At 45.1% G+C, this 13,034-nt stretch overlaps 6 protein-coding genes and 2 long non-coding RNA genes across 13 annotated transcripts; 2 read left to right on the top strand and 6 right to left on the bottom strand.

Annotated features, from left to right (window-relative positions):
• Positions 1–837: 837 nt before the first annotated feature.
• Positions 838–1,621, bottom strand: LOC26533027 (uncharacterized). 4 transcript variants are annotated; one of them, XR_004470744.1, is made up of 4 exons: positions 1,604–1,621; positions 1,201–1,297; positions 966–1,130; positions 838–905 (listed from the first exon to the last, which is right to left on the bottom strand). It is a non-coding gene; the product is annotated as an uncharacterized lncRNA (long non-coding RNA). The 4 variants fall into 4 exon arrangements; XR_001452505.2 differs by lacking the exon at positions 1,604–1,621 and adding an exon at positions 1,367–1,385; XR_001452506.2 differs by lacking the exon at positions 1,604–1,621 and adding an exon at positions 1,353–1,370.
• Positions 1,622–2,604: 983 nt separating this feature from the next.
• Positions 2,605–4,814, bottom strand: Dbct (Dihydrolipoamide branched chain transacylase E2). The gene is made up of 4 exons (XM_001355276.4): positions 4,629–4,814; positions 3,745–4,428; positions 3,270–3,668; positions 2,605–3,209 (listed from the first exon to the last, which is right to left on the bottom strand). The coding sequence occupies exons 1-4, from the start codon at positions 4,698–4,700 to the stop codon at positions 2,976–2,978; spliced, it is 1,389 nt and encodes a 462-aa protein (XP_001355312.2). The 5' UTR covers positions 4,701–4,814; the 3' UTR covers positions 2,605–2,975.
• A 184-nt stretch (positions 4,815–4,998) lies between these two features.
• Positions 4,999–5,840, top strand: LOC4815904 (translation machinery-associated protein 16 homolog). Its single transcript, XM_001355277.4, has 3 exons — positions 4,999–5,133; positions 5,192–5,564; positions 5,627–5,840. Exons 1-3 carry the CDS (start codon positions 5,131–5,133, stop codon positions 5,803–5,805), a joined length of 555 nt encoding a protein of 184 aa, XP_001355313.4. The 5' UTR covers positions 4,999–5,130; the 3' UTR covers positions 5,806–5,840.
• A 195-nt stretch (positions 5,841–6,035) lies between these two features.
• On the top strand, positions 6,036–6,717 carry Cox17 (Cytochrome c oxidase copper chaperone COX17). 2 transcript variants are annotated; one of them, XM_015185519.2, is made up of 3 exons: positions 6,036–6,183; positions 6,247–6,432; positions 6,523–6,717. In XM_015185519.2, the coding sequence occupies exons 2-3, from the start codon at positions 6,287–6,289 to the stop codon at positions 6,605–6,607; spliced, it is 231 nt and encodes a 76-aa protein (XP_015041005.1). In that variant the 5' UTR covers positions 6,036–6,183; positions 6,247–6,286; the 3' UTR covers positions 6,608–6,717. The 2 variants fall into 2 exon arrangements, with proteins under 2 accessions (XP_015041005.1, XP_033241305.1); XM_033385414.1 differs by having other exon boundaries at positions 6,081–6,183; positions 6,256–6,432.
• LOC6901928 (microsomal glutathione S-transferase 1) lies at positions 6,660–7,533 on the bottom strand. Of its 2 annotated transcripts, XM_015185520.2 has the most exons (4): positions 7,342–7,533; positions 7,247–7,282; positions 7,079–7,158; positions 6,660–7,017 (listed from the first exon to the last, which is right to left on the bottom strand). In XM_015185520.2, the coding sequence occupies exons 1-4, from the start codon at positions 7,498–7,500 to the stop codon at positions 6,765–6,767; spliced, it is 528 nt and encodes a 175-aa protein (XP_015041006.1). In that variant the 5' UTR covers positions 7,501–7,533; the 3' UTR covers positions 6,660–6,764. The 2 variants fall into 2 exon arrangements, with proteins under 2 accessions (XP_015041006.1, XP_002133462.1); XM_002133426.3 differs by lacking the exon at positions 7,247–7,282.
• Positions 7,534–7,713: 180 nt separating this feature from the next.
• LOC6901929 (microsomal glutathione S-transferase 1) lies at positions 7,714–8,446 on the bottom strand. Its single transcript, XM_002133427.3, has 2 exons — positions 8,053–8,446; positions 7,714–7,992 (listed from the first exon to the last, which is right to left on the bottom strand). Exons 1-2 carry the CDS (start codon positions 8,298–8,300, stop codon positions 7,740–7,742), a joined length of 501 nt encoding a protein of 166 aa, XP_002133463.1. The 5' UTR covers positions 8,301–8,446; the 3' UTR covers positions 7,714–7,739.
• A 1,197-nt stretch (positions 8,447–9,643) lies between these two features.
• LOC6901930 (tubulin-specific chaperone A-like) lies at positions 9,644–10,353 on the bottom strand. Its single transcript, XM_002133428.3, has one exon. The coding sequence runs from the start codon at positions 10,262–10,264 to the stop codon at positions 9,806–9,808; it is 459 nt and encodes a 152-aa protein (XP_002133464.2). The 5' UTR covers positions 10,265–10,353; the 3' UTR covers positions 9,644–9,805.
• Positions 10,354–10,671: 318 nt separating this feature from the next.
• LOC117184866 (uncharacterized) lies at positions 10,672–12,017 on the bottom strand. Its single transcript, XR_004470334.1, has 2 exons — positions 11,969–12,017; positions 10,672–11,891 (listed from the first exon to the last, which is right to left on the bottom strand). It is a non-coding gene; the product is annotated as an uncharacterized lncRNA (long non-coding RNA).
• Between the last annotated feature and the right edge of the window lie 1,017 nt (positions 12,018–13,034).

Genomic DNA, 13,034 nt, shown 5'->3' with positions numbered 1-13,034 from the left:
GAGGCCGATGTAATAATTATGATGTAGTAGCGAAATGGATAGTAGCATGTAGATAAGCTCCGATACTGGAACGACCATCGATCCTATGCTGCTGTTGCCATGGGAAATGGATCCACATAAGCCCCATGCTCCTGGAGCGATATAATTGCCAATTGCATGCTGCAAACAAACCGCAAAACATGGGCTCAGCATAGATTATGTTAAAGCAAATCCCATTACAGCAAACTCGTCGATAGTATCGAATTTGCATCCGGCGCACAGTGAAGCATGTAAGAGTCTTTAACGAATTTGACAACCATTTATAACGTCATCATATAAATAGCGTAGAAGCAAACAGTCAAAAGACAAGCTGTTGTGAAAAACGATTTTCTATAAAGATAATCACATGTAGATGTGAGGTAGATGATGTAGCATGTAGATGCCAGCTATAGTTACAAAATATTGATGGCTGTTGTAGCGTGGGACAGCTCATGCTCGATTATACTTAATTCTTTTTAAATGAGTCCGAGTTCTTATTTATTGAATTTTACTTTATAAAAACAATATCAGTAAATATTCCAAGTCCAGACTTCCCTTCGCTCCGATCCTACCTTTGACTTTAATAACAAGATTAATCTGGACTGTTGCTGCTGAAGTGGCTTCACCAGCCAGTTGAGATCAAGGCTTCAACTGGCTGAGGTTACCACTCCAGCAGCAGCAGTGAAGAACAATGTTGTTCTTAAAGACAAATGGTATGATCGTAATGAGATGGCTCACATAAATGCCGAAATTATAGTCTAGCATCCTGCCTCCTGTCAAGGTCTTCAGATTGTAATCCGCTTCTTGATGGATGGTGGCGGTGCGTGCGAAGTAACAGAAGAATCGGTTTTTGCTGGCGCTCCATTGGAGGCTGTGGTCCCATTGATCTTCAGCCAGCAAAGATGTTGATCAACCAATTGAAAAATACTTTGTACACAAATACTCACAGAACCATTGGTGAGGATTCCATTATCTGTTGAGAGTAGCAGCAAGCAGCTAACTCTGGCTGAGTATTTCCTATGCAAATGGAATGGACCTGCAGTGTTTTGAGCAACGACCTTCTTTTAGTAGGTGCGCAAACTGCAAGCAGCGCTTGCAGTGCATGGAATCATCTGAAATATGCGTTACCACAGTATATGTATGTAAAAATGTACAGGGCAAATGAACACTTCAACTACGTACCACTTGCAGACGCTAAGCTTGAACTTCTGGTTGAATTTTAAGAAATTGCCGATCGTAGCACCACGGAAAATCTGTGCTTCACAGATTGCTGCCGCTTCTAAGTGTGAAAATTGTAAAAAAATTGTAAAAATGTAAAAAATTTCACACCGCACAAGCAGAACTATACTTATGAACTGAAAAACAAGGAACAAACTTCTGACTGAAATAAATCGGATGACTTTGTTATTTAAAAACTTCGAAAAACCCTATATGTGTAGTAACCCTATAGTACTAAAAGAGCTAGGTTAGGATAGTTTAGGTTAAAAGGGCTGCTCGACATCACAAGTATCATCAAATATTACAAATTAAATTGGCAATTGAATATAAAATAAAATATAAATATAAATAAAAGCATAAAACTGACTAGTTGCAAAAACCGACATGGACTTGTGGGAAAAGCATGCAGTGAGAAAGAGAGAAATATATGTGCCAACTTGGCTTTTCAGCTGCACTCGGAGCAGCGCTGCGGCAAAGATGCGTGATTGTTACACTTCTTGGATCCAAATTTGCTAACTATACTGTCTCTCTTTTTACAGCAAAGTTAGAAAAGTCTAATGTCATAGCACATTATCAATTAAATGCCATTTCTACATGATGTCTATATGAAAATTAGCCTCTTGCAGTTTGAGATCAGTTGGCAGCGCTGATACGACCAAAGGAAACATTCGATATTTCAAATGTACCGATCCGTTCATGGATCCGTTGACAAGAATTTAACAACTTAACATAGACTGAGACTGGGCCACACCAAGCTGACCAACGCCCACAACATTGACAAAACATTGCCCAAGACATGTTCATAGACTTACGACACATACTATACACCTGCCCCTTACTCTCCTCACAAAGGTCCCTATCATTCAATACCAAAGGCCCCATGCAACTGATCTCAAACCCCACCAACGCAAATTCCAAAACTATCCTCAAATTCCCAGTCACGGCAAATCTCCTTCACAAAATATAACCGAGCATACTGTAAATACTCATTCCAACACCTTTGTACATAAAATCAACCCAATTACCCTAGAACTTAAGGCCTCAGTAGCTATAGCTCCAACACTTGTTAATATTTAGTTTTAACTAGCTATTAGCATTATTTAAATGAATACAAAAATTTAACAACTTAACAAGAATTTTCATATTAAAACGATACTCTAATCAAAAGAAAACATCTTTCAAGTGGATAAATTATGTTTAAAATTGTCTACCAGAAGAGCCAACGTTTAAGCGAGCTATGTCATTCCCATTCAGGCGTTAGGTTACCTTCGTACAGCTAAATGTTAAACAAATAGAGCTAATAGTAAAGAAAAAAAATCCCTATAAAAGCCAATTAGTTGCTGGAATGCAAATAGACTGCGAGGAATTTACATAAACCGATTGGATTTTTATTGAAAAAAGCTTTAACATAATTGCACATAGTACAGTTTGACTGTAAACGGAAACAGGCAGCTTAACAAACTAAGATTGGCTATTGACTTAAAAGCGGGCAACAATTTAAAAAGAACCCATGGTCCAGGGCAGCCGTGTGCCAGCCAGGAGCTTAAAGCTATCGAGGAGCCGCTCAGAGCAGCTGCCTCCTATAAATGCACATTTTGGGGGAGAGCGGCGGCACCCGTTTTCCTGGCCATGGGACTCTTATGATTAACAGAATTAAATGCGTATTTGTCTAGATAAATGCAACAAAACAGCCTTATCCGTTGGTCAGACCAAAGTCGGAGCGGAGGCCGAAGCCAGATTTAGTGCAGCAGGAAGAGAGCCGGCTGCTCCAGATACTGCTTCCAAACGTTCGAGAAGCTGGCCATGGTGACGCCGTCGATGACACGATGATCGGCCGACCAGCTGACGCTCATGATCTGTGCCTTGACCACCTCGTCCTTATCGTTGAAGCGCGGCACAGCCTTGGTTCGGCCCATGGCACCGATGGCAACCTGGGGCGCCATAATGCAGGGATGCGTATAGGTGCCGCCAATCTGTAAGAAAGTTTAGTATTCGACAGCCTTATACATTGGAGAAAGCTTCCTCCTACTCACAATGCCAATGTTGGACAGGGAAAATGTGCCGTCGGCAAAGTCCGTGGGTGTCAGCGAGCCAGTGCGTCCTCGCTCCACCAGCGCATTCAGGTCCTTGGCTATCTCAATGATGTTCTTCGATTGGCAATTCTTGATGTTCGGCACCACCAGGCCCTGGGGCGTGTCGATGGCCACGCTTATGTTGTGTGCCCCCTTGTAGACAAGTGACTCGCTGGCCAGGTCCAGAGAGCTGTTAACAATCGGATACTTTGTCAGAGCGATGCTGGCCGCCTTAATGCAGAACGGCATGAACGTGAGCTTGGGCACACCGCTCTCCTTGGCCATTGCCTGCAGCTGGGCCCGGAACTGCACCAAATTGGACATGTCGATCTCATCGCTGTACGCAAAGTGCGGAATTTTCTATTGACCAGGGAGAAAGTATGGGTATATCATGTCATTGTCTTTAAGAATTGAAAAGGATGGCTCCTCCACTCACCAGGGATTCGGTCATCGCCTTGAGCATGGCCTTGCGCACACCCTTTAGCACCTCCACACGATCGGCGGGAATGCCAGCTGCTGTACCAGCAGTCGTTCTGGCTACCTGAGACTGCTGCTTGGCGGCAATAGTAGGATGAGGGATATTTGTGCCGGGAGGCACCTGCCCCAGATACTCCAGTATATCGCCCTTGAGAACGCGTCCGTTTTTGCCCGTAGGCGGCACATTGGCTAGGTCCAGCTGATGTTCCTTGGCCAGGCGACGAACAGCGGGAGTGGCTGGGGTGATGACGCGGCCCCCATTAATGGAAACAGCCTCTCCTGCTGAAGGTTTGGCAGCCTCCGCTTCGCTGGAGGAGCTATCGGAGGAAGAAGAGGAGGATTCAGTGCTATTCTCGTCACCCTCCTCGTCGAGCACATCAAAGTCCAGCAGGGGCTTGCCCACCAATGCGATCTCATCGATGCTGTGGTGGATTTTAGTGATTTTGCCATCGTAGCGACTGGTAATGGTCACCGAGGCTTTGTCTGACTGAACCTCGCATAGATTGTCAAACTGCTCGACGGTGTCGCCCACCTTGACAAACCACTCCTTAACCGTCACCTCGCGGATGCCCTCGCCGATGTCGCTCAGATTGAAGGAAACAGTCTTGTCCAGGCTAGGAGTCACATGCAGGCAGCGCTTTAGCTGTAAAAAAAAAAATACGAACACCACTTAGAAACGTGCAGCATGCATTATGACTTGTAAAACAACACACTATAGCCCTCTCGCTCGGGCACTGTTGTGAGTATGCGGAGTTGATTACATAACACTATCTTGTGTGCGAGGCGCTGGAGGGAAAATAGAGAACGGCAGCAACAAGTGGAAATCTGGTTGGATCTACTCACTGTTTGGTGGCGGGAAAGATAGTTCTTGAGAAGCCAGCTGGAAGCTCCATTTCGGAGCAGGTGTGTTGCCATTTAGCTGCGTTCGGGAGCGAATAAAGGGTTCTGGAAATGATTAGAATTGCCCTGGCTGATCGTGTTTTGGCGACAACACAGACAACAGATGGTTCTAGATAGAGCTGGCCTATCACTGGCACTATCGATAATAGATATGCATAATAGATGATCGATCGATGGTGGACATGTAACTGCAAAAGAGCATTTTTATGTATCCAAAATCTCTATACAAGAATTTAAATTTCTGTTGATTGCATTGCAACCTGCAAAATTTTAAAATCCGTTGAAAATCAATTTTTTTTAAAATTTAAATTTGAAACAGTCTTTTGCCTTGGTGGGCTAAACAGTTTTCCCCACCACCAGCTGATCGATTGTACATGTGCCTTTCTTCAAGCACTTATCAACACTAAGCCCTATAAAACGTGAACACAGTTCTTTCTGCATAAAAATGGCAAGTTTCTTAGAAATATATCTTAGTAGATCATCATAATTATATTCCCCTTGCACAGACTAACTTACGCAAGGAGCTGGAGAAATGCAAACACCCAAATAGTCGCAAGACCAAGGCCCTGGGCAAGAAGGCGCGTCGTCAAAACAACAAACATAAAGTGCGCTTGGGCCATGCCATCAAAAGCAACATCATGGGCGAAAAGCTGACCTGGTTCTTGGGCCACATCGCAGAGGAACGTACCGCTCCACTCAGTCCCCAGGAGTTCGAGGACCTGATAGCCCTCTACTTGCAACGCTTCGACGAGGAACTGGCGCAGATTGCCCTGAAGCAGTCGATTGGGAAGCATCGCGCCAACCAACATGCGGCTCGCAAAGACGTCATTACAATTACACTTGAAAAGGAGCGCAACGAGTACCAGAGCGGCGGAATGGGCAAGCATAACATTTTCTAATGGTGTTAAAGAAACATTTTAACTGGGTTTTCTCCAATGCAGAGCTGCTGAACCTGTGCGATCCGCTCAAATTGAAAATGCTACGGGATTGGGATGGCAGTGCCCTGAGTGTTCAGCATTTAAAGTTAGATCTTGTCTCGCATAACATGCTACAACGCTTAAAGAAGCAGGGAGAAGAGGTTGAAAGCAGTAAGACGGATGAAAAGATGGAGACGGCATAGTAAACTAGTTAAATAAAACAAAAAATATAAATACATTTAGTTTTGGATGTTATATATCAGTGCCATATCTGCCGAGCAAGTACACGCCGACTGGCAGCAGCTAATGGGTGCTGTAGAAACGCAAAAAACATTCTAAGAGCCGTAAAGATCACATGGTGGAACCCTAATAATATAGCTAAATCGAATTAAAACCAAGTGTAGCTGCCATTGAGTTTGGGTCTTTTACAATACTGATTGTTTCAGAGCACCATACCTATCGGTAGGTAGATATCGATATGCATCAGCTGTTCAGCATTCTATTCAACTGTTTGAGTGTGCGTGAACTTGAATTCGGCGACAAACACAATTGTGGTGAAATATCTGTCTCTATCTTGAACCGTAAGTTTTATTACATAAACAACGGACACCGAAAGCGAAAGTAAGCCTCCATTCACACTATAGTGTATCAAGGCCTGTCCAGACATACACAATTTCCTCAGCAATGGGCAGCAGCACATCCAAGGGAGTCGAAGTCGCTCAAGCCGCTGCATCAGCACCCGTCGCCGCGACAAATGCCGCCTCTGGTGCCAAACCCAAGTGCAAGGCATGCTGCGCCTGTCCCGAGACCAAGCGGGCACGTGACCAGTGGTAAGCGTTCAGAGTGCACCAATGCAGATGTGCCTACAGGCTGCTATGATGACGCAACACTTCTAATGAGCTCTCTTCTCCATTCAACAGCATGGTAGAGCGCGGCGAGGAGAACTGCACTGAACTGATTGAGGCGCATAAGAAGTGCATGCGCGACGCCGGCTTCAACATCTAAACAACTCTAACCTCCCAGCCCCCCCCTTCCCACTGTTTGTTTCTGTTGCATCTCATGATAATTATTATAGTCGTAATTTAATTGAAAGAGCCAAATCTGCTCATGCCGAATGAGTTTTTGTCTAATACAGAGAGATGAGGAGAGGAATGCGCTAGAGTCAGATAAAGCTAAGGGTGCGCAAGGCCACAACTGCGGCCATGTAAAAAGTAATGAGAAGCATGCAGCCAAAGGCGATTATCCGGGATGGCTGCGGCACAGGATACACGGCGTAGACCAGGGTGTGCACTATGCGGGCCAAGGAGGCCACTCGGAACAGATTGCAGGCCACTGTTGCATCCGGATTAGTGCTTATGTAGATCAGGGCCATGATGAAATATGGCAAGATGTTCTCCATGTCGTTGCGATGGGCTCTGCAGTAGATCGATTCAGCAAATTATGGATGAGGGAGTGACTGTACTGGACTGCACCTACCTGCGTACGCGCTCCACATGTGGATCATTAAACTGAACCTCCGTGTTCTTGAAGAAGAGGTCTTCCTGGTTGGGAAATATCTGTAAGGCAGAGAACCAGACACCTCTAGTTTTCAGAACGTTCGACCACGTATCCCCAAACCGGTTATGAATGTTATGATGACTTTACCTTTCGCCTCATTCCCAATGGAACCAGACCCAGAAGCTGTGAATAGTCGATGATGCTTGAGCAACTGCAGCGGGAAACGCTGCGATCCCTCTTACCTTGAAGCGGAAGCGTTGCACGGCAGTCAAAAGCGACATGAGCAGCATCTTGACCACCAGCACCGTGGCCCAAAAGAGATAGCAGCAGAAGACAGGATTATCCAGGTTGAACAGCTCCTTGGGGGGCGTCATCGGCATGGTACTGCTATTGGTGGACATCTTGGGAGCTATCGGAGGTGAGCGTTTGGTGAGGTGCGTTCGATTGGAGCAGACTAGAGCGACTGCTCGTCTAGTGACGGCTCACAGCTCCACTCATCACAGGCCAGGCCGCATAGAAGTGGTCAAACTGGCTACGAATTGCGTCGAATCATATATAGTTGAGCGGATCGTTTTCTGTGGCCATGGGAGGGGTGAGATGGAAGGGGTCACTACTTAATGGCCCGTCGGGCTATTTGCGTCTAGATATACTTGATACAGCAGACGAGCACATAGATCGCCTCAAAGCAGGTGATTAAAAAGGTGGTGAAGAATGCTAGGGCCCGGGCCGGCTGGGGCACCGGGACGAAAGCGTAGACCATGGTATGCAGCACTCTGGCACTTGCCCCGATGCGTATGACCAGCCGTGCAACCATCGGATGCGGCCCAGTGGCCACATAGGCCAGGGACATTAACATAAACGGCAGCACATTCTCCAGATCGTTCCGATGAGCACTGCAATACAGTCAAATGCGATTACTTTGGGGGGAGTCGGAGAAGCTTACCTTTACTTACCGACGCACTCGCTCGACATGGGCATCTCCGAATCGCACCTCGCTGAGCTTGGGGAGGCGAAGATCCTCGGGATTAGCAAAGGTCTTGGTCCTCATCCGCTGGCGGGCTGTGAGCAGCGACATGCACAGCATTTTCAGCACCAGCAAACTCATCCAGACCAGGTAGCAGGAGAACACGGGATTCGACCTGTCCAGCAGTGCCAGGCGCATGGGCCCGGTAATGGGAGTGGCCAATGTCTTGTTGTCCATTTATTAATTGATTACTCGGAACGGACCAGATCAGGCCTATTCTCGACAAGCTTTGGCAGGCGACTACTCGGTCAGGTTGTGTCAGCGTCGGAATAAGAATGGAGCAGATGCCCCGATTCGCAGGGTCACGTCACGTTCTGACGTGTCTCCATATTCATTTATTTATTTGTTGGAATATTCCAAAAAGGGCGCAGGCTCATAGCCGGGCCCTCTAGCGGTAGACGGCAGACGGCAGACAGCCATAGTTATCCAGTTTCCGCTTGGGGATATGATGGGGAAACAGTGCAGAATCCATGACAGATCACAGATTGATCACTTAAGAGCATCCCAACTGAAAATAGAAGCAGTCCAAACGGAAGTTGCCCCACTGTTCATGACACAGCAGCATTTACCACCCAAAGCACATTTATCAAGGTCACCGCACAAAAAAGATGTGCAAAACAAAAGAAACGAGAAATAAAATAAATAAATATCTAGACAACGGACCAACGGAAGCGCCTCAGCCAAACGAGTGTTAGAGGGAGATGGAAAAGAGGAGGGAGGAGGCCCCCAAGTCGAGCAAGCGGGAGCGAGAAAGACAGGGACATGTGGGAAGAGAGCACATCAATGTGCATTAAAAATTAAATTGAGTGGACTTGTTGTGGACTAATTGCTTCACTCCACCCTGTGCCTCTCTTTGATTCATTATTCTTTGCTCGTCGGGCTATGCGGAGGCCGAGTCGAGTCTGGCATGTGACTGGGCTCGTAATAAATGCCATGTAGGGTCTGGCGTTCAGTTGATAGGCAAAGTAGGGTCTGGCGTGCGGCCACTACACCTATACAACTGTATGTATAGAAATAACGATTTTAAATTAAAAAAGCGCGAACACGTCTGTCTCGTGGCCAATACATACATATGTATTTCAGAGTGCATTCAGGAGGTGGACATTCTCCGATAACATTTCATATATGAATTTTAAGAAGAAACGTTGGAAATGAGCTTGGCTTGGCTCGTTTTTGAGCCAACCAGGTTCTATAAACCTTAAACTATTCATTAACAGTAAATTCACTTTCACTTTTCCCAGAGGGAATTTGATACATTTCCTAGCATACTTTCAGGCAGGTCTCATATAATTTCCTGAATGGAATTTAAACATTCTTACTGTGGAGAGGAATAAATATCGAAGATGATATTGCTTGCTTGTTCCATCAAGCAGACGCTGTGGGGTCCAACCTGGGCTGCCTTGAAAATTGATACAAAAATGCACAAGAAACTAACAAACAGCGAACCACTGGACAAGGAAATTCCGCCGCTGACAGAGCCCGAAGGAACCATACCATCCTTAAGAACCACCAGCCCCATCTTTCTTCTTTTCAACTTTGTGTATACTATATTTGGGCGGATTATTTCTAATCAAATGAAGGTTGAGGTTGGGTTGGGTTTGGTTTACATTCCGGTACACATTTGAATTTGGCAGCTCATCGACTGAATATTTCGAGAGGGAATCGATCCAGGTTTCAGAGTCTCAGAGCTGGTGGTCTAGGCTCTGCTTCGAGGCGCTTACCAGCTCCTGGCACTGATCGAAGAGCTCCAGATCCAGCTGCCTCAGCTGCTTCTGGTCGGTCTCCAGGAGGCGCTGCAGCCTATCCACCTCGTTGCGCATCTTAAAGACAATGCCTGGGAGCATGGCCTGAGTCTTCTTCAGAACCCGCTCTTGTACCATCAGGCTGCGCTCGTTGAGGCCCTCGCGCCGAAACCGCTCCAGACGCTGTTCTTCCAGTTCCCGTTCCCGGTCATAGTGTATCTTTTGGTCCAGCAAGTGCTCGAGCAGGGACCGGTAGACGACTAGTTGCTCGAGACGGGGGTCGGACCCACTGTAGTATGTGGTAGGGCGCTGGTTGGATTCGAGCTTAGGCTTGGGCTTGGGCTTGGCTTGGGGGCGATTATCGTTGGCTTGTGGCTTGGTTATACGGGGACAGTACATGGCACTGCTATGGAACCGGACACTGTACACAAACTGGACCTGATGTGGAAAATGAACAGAAAATCCCAGCGAGCCTGATCCCCATCTGAAACTGAAACTGAATCAAACCAGCTTCAGTCTCCTCGGTTTTCACAACAAAGTCTCAAATGATTTAATTAATTGGCTTTCAATAAATTTAGAAAATTTTGTATCGGGAAAGAATTATGTGGAAATGCTATTTTATTGACTTTTAATGTTTTTTGGCATGGTGGACCTTTTGGCGGCACTTCCCAAATGTGAAGGATTGAAGGATCTTGTGGTCGGGCGAGGTAAAAATTGTTTTGTTTGATAGCCGAAGATCTCGTCAATATGTATGACAATCACCGATTCAGAGTACTTGCAGACTGTTTATTATGTTTATTATTAACTCTCAAATGAAGTAATAAGCTTTTAATGGTACAAAAATATATCATTTGATAAAGCACTTCAGAGATATGACGGTCTTGATTTGCGTTCTTGGCGTTGTACGAGTATCTCCAATAAGCTTTATTATTGACTCTTAAATGATAATAAAATTAAAAATTCTGACTGAAGATATGTACATACATACATATGTATGTATGTACGTGTGTGAATGTCGCTGCGAGCTCGTCTTCGCGTGGACTGGAATATTCTAGTTTCGTTGCCGTGTTGGTCCATGCCTCAGTCGCCGTCCATCTCTACCCTGCACATTTAACCACACGCCATGACATGCCATGACGTATGCCCAAGAGTTGGTCTTTGGTCCCGTCTAAATTTAGTCAATGAATTATATTTGAATCTTATTCGCCTGTGTTTCTTGTTTCCTCCATCTTCGCTCAAATAAAACACGCGCTCCAGAGCCGACGCGTCGCATCGAATTTTTTCAGCGCCACACAGCCGCGGGAGTTGTCGTCGCCGTCGTCGCTGTCGTCGTCATCGCCCGCCCGTCCAGACGACGACTACATCACGTAGAGCGTCCAAAGTCCAAACTGCCGGATGACTTTGCTTCTGCTGGCTGTTCCGTTCCTTTTGTTCATTGGCGTGTTTTAGCACTATGACGAATTAATTTTAATACTTAAGCAGAGCACACAGGCCCCCCCCGTACTCTTCTTCCCAAATGACAGACGCTCAGTGCAGCCTGTGGGACATTCGATGCAATTTCAATTGAACTAACGTCGGCTTGGCTTGCTCTAGGTACCGAATCTTGGTGAAGCGTCCTTTTCTTTCTGAAAGCTCCCCAAAAAGGCTTCCCTCACAATAAATAGATTTTTTATATGCAATGTCATGCAAATTGCTAGTCTAGAACCAGAGTAGAGTCACACAACATCAAGGAGCTTGGCGTATGTACATATGTATATCCAAGCGAACTCAAGGATGTTTCCAATACTTTCTGGATTTTATCACAGACTGAGAGATATACATACATACATACATTAGTGAGTTTCAGGCATTTGTGTGTCACTAAAAAGCGATAAGCTGAGCGAACAATGTTTAATAAGTGGCTTAAAGGCTTATGCCTCCATAACGATAACAGGCGACACTTATAAAACAAAGGCATTAAATGAATGAAGCAAAAAAAAATAATAAAAGAGTATTTAAACACTCTTATCAGCCAGACACAATCTATCTGCAAAGCAATACGAAAAAAAAAAATACAAATTTAATGAAATAAACCAACGACTCATTCGCCTTTCGTATACCCACTCATGCCGCTGATTCAAAGTCCGCAAAGTACAATATCATTACGAGTACTATTACCTGAATGCTTCCCCCACTCTATATATAGAGTATGCCTAGGCAAAAAAAAGTCTATGGACATCGGGTTTAAAAACAACATTGCGAAAATACAAACGGACGGACATTTCTTGTCTGTGATAACGGAAAGCAATAGGTACTTAAATATGTATTTATGTACATAAAATGTGCATAAATATGTTCAAAATATGGCCTATAATTAATACTATAATAAATAATTTGTATGTACATATGTATGGCCTGTGCATATGGCCTGGTTCTCTGCTAAACAGCTACATATATGAGACAGTATTAGCGTATTATTGCTCATTCTCTTAGATCTTTAATGGATTTTTCCCATAGCTGATGTAATCAGAAGACATTCTGAAATGGTTGCAATAATAATATACTCAGAGTTTAGTTCTCTGTAGAAAAAGCATTCCGAAATCATCGATTACATATGTACATACATATGTACTTTTTTACTTCCTATCGTGCTGTTTAGAAATGTTAGCTTTTTGTTTAGAAATGGTATTTACCTCCATATGTACATTGTTTATTAATTGTCGATATCTGGAAATCGTCACTCGATCCCGAGCCACAGGCCACAGGCCCCAGCACCAGACCCCACAGCCACGGCCAGACCAATGGGCGATAGGCAATCGACAGAAGGCAGCACCTGGGCATGGTTACAACATAAACAAGTCATGACGACAGTGTTCGATCTGGACTTTGGATCTCGATCAGCCCCTTCGCATACCAGTGGATAACGCGCGATCTTCTCGTCTGGCTTACAGCTTATCAGGCAGAGGCACACATACAATTGTACATACATATGTATTTACATATACATACAGATGTATGTATGTATGTATATTGATTATGCTATAGCGGCAGAGGGCGCCGTTTGGCTGAACAGGACAGAACAGGGCAGGGCATTGTTTCCCTCGTAGTTATCGTATTTTTTTCGCTTTGTCACATATGTATGTATGTATGTACATGGATGCCGGACTTTGGAATCCGCCGGAGAATTACA

Source organism: Drosophila pseudoobscura, chromosome X (genome assembly GCF_009870125.1).
Source record: "Drosophila pseudoobscura strain MV-25-SWS-2005 chromosome X, UCI_Dpse_MV25, whole genome shotgun sequence".
In the NCBI taxonomy this organism is placed as follows: domain Eukaryota; kingdom Metazoa; phylum Arthropoda; class Insecta; order Diptera; family Drosophilidae; genus Drosophila; species Drosophila pseudoobscura.
Note: the sequence above shows the minus strand (reverse complement) of the source record. Positions and strands in the feature narration are given on the sequence as shown.

Coding starts and splice junctions, on each gene's coding strand:
- Dbct (XM_001355276.4), bottom strand. CDS start 4,700: ATGGCAACACACCTGCTCCGAAATGGAGCTTCCAGCTGGCTTCTCAAG. Junction 3,669..3,744: donor AGGCGATGACCGAATCCCTG/GTGAGTGGAGGA, acceptor CCTGGTCAATAG/AAAATTCCGCACTTTGCGTA. Junction 3,210..3,269: donor CCCTGTCCAACATTGGCATT/GTGAGTAGGAGG, acceptor ACTTTCTTACAG/ATTGGCGGCACCTATACGCA.
- LOC4815904 (XM_001355277.4), top strand. Junction 5,565..5,626: donor GTACCAGAGCGGCGGAATGG/GCAAGCATAACA, acceptor TCTCCAATGCAG/AGCTGCTGAACCTGTGCGAT.
- Cox17 (XM_015185519.2), top strand. CDS start 6,287: ATGGGCAGCAGCACATCCAAGGGAGTCGAAGTCGCTCAAGCCGCTGCA. Junction 6,433..6,522: donor AAGCGGGCACGTGACCAGTG/GTAAGCGTTCAG, acceptor TCCATTCAACAG/CATGGTAGAGCGCGGCGAGG.
- LOC6901928 (XM_015185520.2), bottom strand. CDS start 7,500: ATGTCCACCAATAGCAGTACCATGCCGATGACGCCCCCCAAGGAGCTG. Junction 7,283..7,341: donor TGCAACGCTTCCGCTTCAAG/GTAAGAGGGATC, acceptor GACTATTCACAG/CTTCTGGGTCTGGTTCCATT. Junction 7,018..7,078: donor CATGTGGAGCGCGTACGCAG/GTAGGTGCAGTC, acceptor GATCTACTGCAG/AGCCCATCGCAACGACATGG.
- LOC6901929 (XM_002133427.3), bottom strand. CDS start 8,300: ATGGACAACAAGACATTGGCCACTCCCATTACCGGGCCCATGCGCCTG. Junction 7,993..8,052: donor CATGTCGAGCGAGTGCGTCG/GTAAGTAAAGGT, acceptor ACTGTATTGCAG/TGCTCATCGGAACGATCTGG.
- LOC6901930 (XM_002133428.3), bottom strand. CDS start 10,264: ATGTACTGTCCCCGTATAACCAAGCCACAAGCCAACGATAATCGCCCC.